The 10,853-nt window shown below is 37.0% G+C and overlaps 1 protein-coding gene across 1 annotated transcript; it reads left to right on the plus strand.

Annotated features, from left to right (window-relative positions):
* Positions 1-2,260: 2,260 nt before the first annotated feature.
* On the plus strand, positions 2,261-9,826 carry LOC133251457 (ovomucoid-like). The gene is made up of 4 exons (XM_061423955.1): positions 2,261-2,441; positions 3,551-3,576; positions 6,490-6,620; positions 9,658-9,826. The coding sequence occupies exons 1-4, from the start codon at positions 2,387-2,389 to the stop codon at positions 9,719-9,721; spliced, it is 276 nt and encodes a 91-aa protein (XP_061279939.1). The 5' UTR covers positions 2,261-2,386; the 3' UTR covers positions 9,722-9,826.
* Positions 9,827-10,853: the final 1,027 nt, after the last annotated feature.

Consider the following 10,853-nt stretch of genomic DNA (forward strand, 5'->3'; position numbering starts at 1 on the left):
GTAATAAAAATGCTAAAGGAATTAAGAAAGATTATCACTGTAACAAAGAACTAGAAACTATGAAGAGGAATCAATCAAAATTGGATAACTCATTTGCCAAGATTAAACCCAAGCTAAATACAATGAATAGCAGATTAAATAATGCAGAAGAATGAATAAGTGATCTAGGAGAGAGAATAATGGAAATCATCCAATCAGAACAGCATATAGACAAAAAAGAAGCAAACTATGAGAGCTATGGGATAATATAAAGTGTGTTAACCTATGCATAATAGGGGCCCCAGAAGGAAAATAAAAAAGGAATTGAAAATGTATTTGAAGAAATTATGGCTGAAAACTTCATAAATCTAAAAAGAAACAGATATCCATGTACAAGAAGCATAGAGGGTCCCAAACCAGACCCACACAAAGATATAATTAAAAACAACAAAAGTTAAAGACAGAATTTTAAATGCTGCAAGAGAAAAAACAGAGTCAATAGCAAGGGAACCCCCATAAGGGGGTTTATCTCTCTACATAAACTTTATAGGCCAGAAGAGAAAGGTATGATATATCCCAAATCCGGAAAGGAAAAACCTGAAACCTAGTATACTCTATCCAGCAAGATTATCATTTTACAATGCATGCATGTATGTGTGTGTGTGTGTGTGTGTGTGTGTGTGTGTGTGTACGTGCACGCATGCTCTGCTGTGTCCAACTCTCTGCAACCCCATGGACTGTAGCCCACCAGGATCCTCTGTTCATGGGATTTCCCAGGGAATAATATCAGAGTAGATTGCCATTTCCCACTCCAGGGGATCTTCCTGACCCAGGAATGGAACCCACGTCTTCTGCATCTCCTTCTTGGCAGGTGAATTCTTTACCAGTGCACCACCTAGGAAGGCCAGAGAAAACGGAACCCTCCTACATTATTAGTGAGAATGTAAACTGGCACAGCCTCTAGGTAAAACATTAGGGAATTTCCTTAAAAAACTAAAAATAAAGCAACCATATGATCCAGCAAACCCACTTTTGGGCATATACCAGAAAATATGTAATTAATTCAAAAACAAACATGTACCTCAATACTAATAACAGCACCACTTACAGTAAAATAGCCAAGACATGGAACTCAAGTGCCCATCAAATAATAACATACACACACACACACACACACACACATATACACACACTTTCTTAAACCAATCATCTGTGTATATACGTATCACATGTGTGTGTGTGTATATATACACAGTGGAATATTCCTCAGTTATAAAAGAGAATAAAATATTGCCATTTGTAGCAACAAGGATGGATCTAGAGAATATAGGACCTAGACCTAGAGAATATAGTTAGAAAAATATAATATATATGTTAGAAAAATATTTCTAACTGAAGTCAGAAAGACATATATGATATCAATTATATGTGGAATCTAAAAAAAAAATACAAATGAATGTATCTACAAAACAGAAACAGATTCACAGACATAGAAAATAAATTTATGGTTACCAAAGGGAAAGTGAGGTGAAGAGGGATAAATTAGGAGTATGGGATTAACAGATACAAACTAGAATACATAAAATAGATAAGCAAAGAGAATTTACTGTATAATACAGTGAAACATATCCAATATTTTGTATTAACCTATAATGGAAAATAATCTGAAATATATATATATATATAAATATATATATATATATAAAACTGATTAACTTTGATGCATACCTAAAAATAACAAAATAGTACAAGTCAACCATATTTCAATTTTTTTTTTTAAAAAGGAGATTGTTCTAACAAAACAGACAACTGCCTTTAGGAAGTAAGAGAGGAAAGCTCCCCCAAAATCAACCCTTAGTAGAATATTATAGTCTCCTAATCCATTGGTTCCACAAAGAGACTAATCAGATTCTACTATGCAATTCAAATGTATGTGTATCATATGTCTGAGTCACACTCTATACCTACTGAATTAGAATCTTTGAGTTGAGGGGACCAAGTGTCGAAGGAAGACATGTAGATTTTTTAAAAGTTTCCCCAAATTACTCATTCCAAGTTCATCTTTTTTTCACATCTGTTTCTTCTTGCTAGTTAAAAAAAGAATATACTTCTATGGAACTGAATAATTTAATAATCACAATAATGTTAAGTCATGCTGTCAGAACCTTAGCTCCACAGACTGTTAGAAGAAACATTTTCTCTGGAAGTCTTGTTCTTTAGTAACCTGATGACTTTATCCTTGATGTCACATGTAAACGGGTTATTTGCTAAGTGACTTCATAATGGGAATCTAAGGTTCTCATAATGGGGCCACTGATCTCAAATCATCAAGAGAATTGAGGCTTTGAGGATTTGCAATGAAACTTTCAACAGAAGGAACTCCCGTGGATGAATTACATTGTTCTTTATGGAAAAGATGAAAACTTTCTTTGTGGCTCTCATGGTTATTGGCTATTTCTCATGTAAGGATTTATCAAAGAACCTCAGGGAGGGAGTAAACAATTGATCTTCTAAGGGAAGTAACAAGCCAATGATAATCGTTTTCTAGATGAAGGAATTTCTGAAATTTTTACATTTCTCTTGGATTTAAAAAATTCACTACCTTGACTAAAATAATTAATGGTGGTTGAATCCATTTTTTAGTATCCCAAGAATTCACCCATAGACAGGTTTAGACTCAAGATATTTTAAGGGATGATCCTAAGAAGTATAACCAACGTTTGACAAGTAATTGGTCTTCGACTTTATAATCAGTTTCATCTCTCCTCCCTCTTCTTCCTAATACTTGCACACCCGCCAGAAACCTCCACAAACTTGTACTTTTTGTGTGCACACACACAAATGCCTTCTGCACAAAGCCGTGTCAGTTTCTGATGTGGCTTACTCTTAGAGCACAAGCCAATGATACCAATGTCACCAATAAGGGAAGTCCATGATGGGAAAGTGAATCTGCTGGCAGGATGGCTCAGATAGAGGGGGAGGCAAGGAGGAGCTTCCGTCTCAGCAGCTGAAAGAAGTCAAGGGTGTGAAGTAGACATGAAGGATGAAGGTAATAGGAACCATTAAAAGTTTGGGTAAGCAGTTGCTGACACAGAGGCCAAACAATGGAAGATGTTTCCTTGGAAGCAGATAGAGTTTGGAAAGAGTATATTCAGAAGGACAGGAAATGATTTTTTTAAATGGAGGCAGGTATGTAAGAGTTCTGTCAGCAGGTAGCCAGGATGACTATCAAGAATTAGACTCTGAAATAGATCTAGCAATGTGTGAACTGCCCAGTAGTGGAGGATATGCTGAGTCCAAGATTCAAATCTCTCCTGCTTAAGGTCAGCATTAGAGCTAGGTATGGGCTAAGACTGAGTTCTCAAGTGGCACATTGTGTCTCAGGCACGAGGAGAGGAAGGGAGCAGTGTTCAGGGATCAGGCCTGACCAGACAAACCTTGCGTGAAGAAGCCACTTATTTTTCTGTGAGTTTCATGGCTATGAATTTCCATGGGATTACTTAATGGGTGAATTAGCTGTTTACATTTCAACATTACATTTCTTAATCCTTTTCTGAATATTTTGTTTCAGATATTTTTTCTAACATCGGAGATAAGGTAAGTTTGCTACTTCCTGCATAAGAATGATTTTTACAATCTTAAGCTTGTAGCATTTCCATTAGATTGAACCATATTAACCCATATGAAACTGCTAATATTTGATCATTGTTTATCTATAGAATTGCAGATCAGTGGTTCAAGCTAAACATCTCTGTCAAAATAAATGCTGAGGAAAACCAGGGCTCATCCCTGTCTCTTACTGCTTCTTCACCTTTTTATCGACCACTAGATATTAAAGCTCCTCATTTTAATTTTTTAAATATCTTTCTTCCTTCTAAGTGCTTCCCTGACAGCTCAGTTGGTAAAGAATCTGCTTTCAATGCAGGAGACCATGGTTCGACTCCTGGGTCGGGAAGATCCTCTGGAGAAGGGATAGGCTACCCACTCCACAATTCTTGGGCTTCCCTTGTGGCTCAGCTGATAAAGAATCTGCCTGCGATGTGGGAGACCTGGATTCGACCCCTGGGTTGGGAAGATCCCGTGGAGAAGGGAAAGGCTACCCACTCCAGTATTGTGGCCTGGAGAATTTCATGGACTATATAGAGTTGCAAAGTTCCATGGACTGTATATGGGTTGCAAAGAGTCAGACACAACTGAGCGACTTTCACTTTTTCCTTCTAAAGTCATTGCTGATTCTTTCATTCAAGTCCTTCTCACTTTTTGCTCATATTATTACAAGAGCCGTCTAATGATCTCCTTGCACTTAGTTTGATCCAAGGGTTTTAGAAAATAGAGCTTTTTTGGAACACAGGCATACTCATTTGTTTACATCTTGTCTCTAGCTGTTTTCAACAACAAAGCAAGGAAGATGTAGTATGGCTTTTAAATAGGAAAATATTTACCACCTCGATCTTAATAGGAAGTTTGCCAATCTGTGCACTAATCTCCACAACCATAAGAATGGGCCTTCTAAAATGCAAATCTGATTAAGATGCCACCTTCCTTAAAGAAAGGCTCCTACTACCCTTAGAGTAAACTTTTTGCATATCCTCCTTATCCTAGCCCCTTTCTCCCTAAAAGGAGAACTTCCCTTCTCTCACTTTAGATTCTAGCTAACTTTAACTATTTGGGGGTCTTTGCTATTTCAGTGTGTCTTTGTATTATAATTCCTTCTAATTAAATTATCCTTCTTTTTTATACTTTTATTCAACTTCAGAAATCCCTTTCATTCTTCAGTTCAGTTCAGTTCAGTCGCTCAGTCGTGTCCGACTCTTTGCGACCCCATGAATAGCAGCACACCAGGCCTCCCTGTCCATCACCAACTCCTGGAGTTCACCCAGACTCACGTCCATCGAGTCAGTGATGCCATCCAGCCATCTCATCCTCTGTCGTCCCCATCTCCTCCTCTGTCGTCCCCATCTCCTCCTGCCCCCAATCCCTCCCAGCATCAGAGTCTTTTCCAAAGAGTCAACTCTTCACATGAGGTGGCCAAAGTACTGGAGTTTCCACTTTAGCATCATTCCTTCCAAAGAAATCCCAGGGCTGATCTCCTTCAGAATGGACTGGTTGGATTTCCTTGAAGTCCAAGGGACTCTCAAGAGTCTTCTCCAACACCACAGTTCAAAAGCATCAATTCTTCGGCGCTCAGCCTTCTTCACAGTCCAGCTCTCACATCCATACATGACCACAGGAAAAACCATAGCCTTGACTAGACGAACCTTTGTTGGCAAAGTAATGTCTCTGCTTTTGAATATGCTATCTAGGTTGGTCATAACTTTTATTCCAAGGAGTAAGCGTCTTTTAATTTCATGGCTGCAGTCACCATCTGCAGTGATTTTGGAGCCCCCCAAAATAAAGTCTGACAGGAACCCAATAAAGAATCAATTCTTTGGTAAATTTTTCCCAAACATACTATATGGGCTTAATCATTAAAAGAAGAGCCAGAAGACATAAACATTGTTTCCCACAGTGATTTGAGTATTAGTGATGATTTTAGTTAATATCTAATGACTATCATGTATTACAATAATTGTAGCTTTTTTAATGTGTTAGAATATAATAACAACTTCAAATTCAAGACAGCATGGATATTCATACTTAGGACAAATCTAAGGTGAATAGTCAAGTTTAAAAAGGCAGCCAATTCAAGGAAACTTAAAAAAATGGCACCTGAATTCAGAAGGAGTCATGAACCAAATGACTGAAATTTGGGAAACATTACTGTAAGTAATGGGAGCGACGGAAGTTTTGTACACAGAGCAGTAGCTGGAAAAACTGGATGTATGGATAGACTGTGACCTGAACCTATGGAGTAGGGAATTAGGACAGCTCATTCCTAATCTGCTCATTACAGAATTCGCATGAACTTTACAAGTCTCCCTGTTGCCTGCAGACAAATTGTTCTGTCACTCAAGTTCCTCTACGCATACTCCAACTCTGGTAATATTGAAGAAATCAAAATAAAATGGGGGAGATACTGGTAAAATTTGAACCTGGTAACTTCTTCCCTCACTATTCCAGCTTCCAAATCTCCAAAAGACTGAACTATAGCCAGTGCCAGAGTGGGACCACTCAGGGTGTCCCAATCTAGGCATAAGAGTTAATGGACAGTGGGTTTGGATGAACTAAAATAACTCCGGAGTCACGTGAACAGTGGTTGTAGTCAGTTATTCCCAGAGAGTGGGTACAGTCATTATTGCTACTCCTCAAAATAATCTACTTCTCCAAGAAGTTACAGATATCAGACAGTCAAGGACCAGGGCTGCAAAGCCTCAACTGCCTTTCAGAGTAAAAATTGCAGACTCTGACTGCTAAATTTAAGATAAGAAAGTTTTCATGTTTGAATTTTAAAAGAAGACATATTTTATCATTATCTCCTCTGTGCACCAAGTTAAACACCCAAGTACTTATAGTAGAAGCCGTTAAGAGAACTTGTTGGGTAGAGAGTTTGACCTGTGAGTTTTGTTTTAGGACATTTCGTGCAGTTATTATCAAAAGAAGACTGTACAACAGAAACACACATGTTCCATAAGAGTCAGCCCAATATGTGCCTCTAATAATGTTACATATTCTAACTCCTGCGTGTACTGCTTTGCTAAAATGTAAGTGAAAACACCAACCCCCAAACAGAACCCTCTTTTGAAAATCTATTGTGTAGCTAACTGATAACACTTCTACATATTTTGGAAAATGTGTGTGAACTCCTTAAGATGTGATTCTCTAAACTAAAAACAATGTTACTGGAATTTCTGTTGTACTTATTGAACCCAAGGCGTGTGGGGTAACTGAGATTAACTGAGATTTTTGAGTCCCACCTCCAACTCTAGCAGAGAACCTTTCCTTTATCAGCGTTGAACATTGGGTTTCAATATGATTTTATGGGGAAAAGGTTTTGTTCCTAAAATGTTTGAAAACCATAGTTGTAAGACAAATCACTCTTTTCAAGATAACAAATCAACAAGTCTGAGGACCTTGGATTGAGTCCCGCCCCTGTGGTTAAGTGATACTGAGAAATCTCGTAACTACTCCAAACCTTGAGCTCCTGTTTAAAATCTGAGATTGTATTTATGATATTTACTGCTTCACTTGCTAAATATCGTTTGACTACAGTGACCTTCTTTCCTGATATTTTCAAACGTACAAAGCTCTTTCCTGCTTCAAGACCCTAGGACAAACTATCCTCTCCTATAAGAATGTTTGCCCCTTGATTTTCATAGAACTAGTTCTCCCTCATGATTTAAGCTTCAGCTTAAGTATTTCTTTCTTACAGATGCCTTCCCTGACCATCCTACCTAACATAGATTTATCTCTGACATTTTCCATATTAATATGCCTCTGTCTATAATTCTTATAACACCCAGATTTTCTATTTATTTCCTAATTTTAAGTTCCATTAAGTCAGAAGGCAGGTTTTTTTATTTATTCATAATACTTAGCACAGTGTCTAGCACCACATAAGCACTGTAAGTATATACTTATTGAATGAATGAGTTCTTGAGGAGAATGAACATAATGGGTATAAAAAGCATTTTTAAACTTAACCCTTTACAGGTTATGTATTTTTAAGTTTTATCACTTGTTGTATTGGCTCAATCTTTCAGACTTGAGCATGTGGTTAAGAGTAAAGACTAATCCTTATAGCCTTGAATTGGAATTTCACCTCTTCTATTTAAACTATGATCTAGGACAGATAATTAACCTCAGTAATTACCTGAGAGGCTGGTCATGAGAATTAAAAGGCATAATGCATAAAGGGAGCCTAGCATAATGCCTGTCGTAGAGTAGGCCATTAGTGTTCTTGTTATGTCGTTTCTAACTAGAGGACCAACCATCCCAGTTTGCCTGAGACTGATGGTTTTCCTGGGATGGAAAACTTTGAGTGCTAAAACAGGACAGTCTTGACCAAAACAGTCATCTTACCATCAACATGCTTTCATACCAACCCCTTGTTCTCCTTATACATTTCCCAACTCTTTTCTTCACTCAGACCATAAAAACTATATCACAGTCATCTTCGGCTAGTACAACAATATCTTTCAGACAATCTCAAGCCTCATCTTACAGGCCTCCAAGGTATTGATCACAATAATTCCATGGAACACACTGAGACGCCTTAGAGGGAAGAGAAACTGTATAGATGATTGCTATCTCTTCTCTCAAATTTATTAATAGCTCTTCACTTCCATCTTTTCTTCAAATTGACTATCTACCCACTTTCCTAGGATCTCAAGGTTTCAGGGAATTGAAAAATAACTTCTCAGCACTAAGACTTTACCCTTAGGATTTTAGTTTAAAAGCAGGGTGAATATTAAATTTACTTTGTTAAAGTATACAATTGTCTTTAGTATAGTCACAGAGTTATGAAACCATCATAGCTATCTAAAGGTCAGAATAGTTTTCATCAAATATAAACCTGTATCCATTCTACCATTCCCCTTAGTATCTGGCAATCACTACTTTACTTTCTACCTTTATGTATTTGCCTATTCTAGACTATCAGTAAAAATGGAAGGAATTTAGGGACTCATTCAAAATATCACAGCTTGTTAGGGGAGAAGCCAAGAAACAATTCCAGGAATCTAACATCCAGAGCCCTCAAGCTTAACTTTGAATTACTTTGATTAGAATCTTATGTTTGACCAGAGTTTTAGAATATTTAAAAACAATCTTTCACACTTACCTGTTTCATGAATCTTTAATAAATGCTTAGTAAGTTCTACACACTGTGCTAGGTGCAGGGAAAGAGTGGGGAAGAATAAGATACTATTATTCTCAGGCTATTACTATATGTCACACAGATATATAACTAATAGTCTGCTATAGTTTAGAAAGTATTTTCCTAAACAGGGCACCTATGAAAGCCATACCAATACTGGATGGTAGGCAAGGATGAGATTATTCCCTTTTTATACATAATAAGAAAAGACTCCAAAGGTAATTCCTTTGCTCAAGTCAAATTGGAAGGATTTACGGAAGATGAACAATGTTTTTTTGTTTCCTATGAGGCTATTGTTACTTTTTTTAAATGGACCACTTTTTTATGCAAAATGCAATAACAAAAGTCCATTGACTATAATTTATCGCAAAATGTAGTAATTGGCTTGCTGTTGTTATTACATTTCTGCTAATGATGACTAATATTTTCACTTGTGTTTTCTGCACTGCTGTATTTATCTTTTTCTTGACAATTATGCTCTTTGCCCCCCACAATAAGAATCCTCCCTGTTTGTAGTTCATAGAGCCCTTTCACAAGGATCCTCAAAGAGCCTTTCTCGTTAGGTACCCATAATTACGGTCATTTTACAAATAAATAATTCTGGTTCAGAATATTGAAAAGATTTTCCCATGGTTCTTCAGGGAGTCACTGTTTTTCCCTCTCCCTACTTAAAATACAAGTTTATACATCTGTTAAAAGCCCTAATAATTCACCATGATTACAATGTACAGTGGTTTCCAGAGTGAAGGGAGTATTGAGAGGAGAGGCAAATCTTTGTAGCTATAGGTTATTTGTAAGTTAAGAGTTTACAAATCAAGACTTGTCTTCGCTTAAAATCCCCAAAACAGTAAAGCTAGAGGAGGAGAAATAAAGGTTGTATTTCATATGAATTGTCACTAAATACTTATATCAATTTCTCTTAGAGCTTTGGAATTCACTCTTTCAGTTCAACATTTTGGAAAATGTCAGAAGTTCAAAAAATCTTGACTGTGAAGTGACTTTCCTTTATTCGTCATAAGTGAACCAACCATCATCTTTCCTTCAAAAAGCAAAATTCATTATATTTTCTTATTAAAAAATCAATAAATCTTATGCTATGGAAAGTTCCTCTTTAATTCAAGATATATTTAATGAGACACACCAGAATTGTGTTTGTTTCTAGAAGTACAGAGCTGAGTAGGAAGTGACCTCTGCCTTTGAGTAACTCAGTCTGATAGGCTAATTGGACAATTCATTTATTCAGTAAATATTCTTTAAGAACTTATGAACTGACAGACTTGGCTACGTTTGGGTCCTTAATAGTAATCAAAATAAGTCTGTTCCTTGTGCAGTTTACAATCCAGGGAGGGAGCAAGAAAACAAGATTATAAAAGATATAATACAATGTGAAAAGAGGAAAACAACCCATGACATCCAGGAGCTAACCTTGGCATTGCCATAGCACTCATGGGTCCAAATGAAAAATAAAAAACAAGTGGCCTTGATGTTCTCCTGTTTAGCAAACAACTTTGCAGAATATTAACATCCAACAAAGTTGGTCTGCAACCGTGATGAATCAAGACGAAGACAATACTACTCTATAATTAAGCCTGAACTCAGGCAAAACAAACATCATGCAAACTAGCAAACATCCCCTATTTTAGGTTAATATGAGTGACTGTTGCTTCTTTACCAATTACAACTTTAGCCTATTATTTCCTCCTTCTAAATAAGACTTTTCAAGATGTCAATCATAGAATTACCATGTCCTGAGGGTACCCAATCCAGGGCAAAGCCATTAAAATTTCCCCAAATCAACCTAATAACCCCAAATGTGGACAATAAATCCTTCCTAATATCCTTTTACTGAGGTACCCTATGGCTTCCATTGTTTTCTCTCTCACAGAGATGAATAATACATCCGACCTGTCCAACTAAGGTGCTGCTCATGTGTGGTCTTGGGCAAATGCAAAACTTGAAAGTGGCAACAATACCATGCCTGTTGTTCAAACCCTCTTTCTGGCCTTTCTCTTCAGGGGCATAAGAAACATGAAAGAGGTACTACTGAACTCTTAAACGAAGGGGTAAGGAATATTTTATTCATCTATTTATTCACTCATTGGCTTATATGCTAACTTGT

This window comes from Bos javanicus, chromosome 7 (genome assembly GCF_032452875.1).
Source record: "Bos javanicus breed banteng chromosome 7, ARS-OSU_banteng_1.0, whole genome shotgun sequence".
Lineage (NCBI taxonomy): Eukaryota > Metazoa > Chordata > Mammalia > Artiodactyla > Bovidae > Bos > Bos javanicus.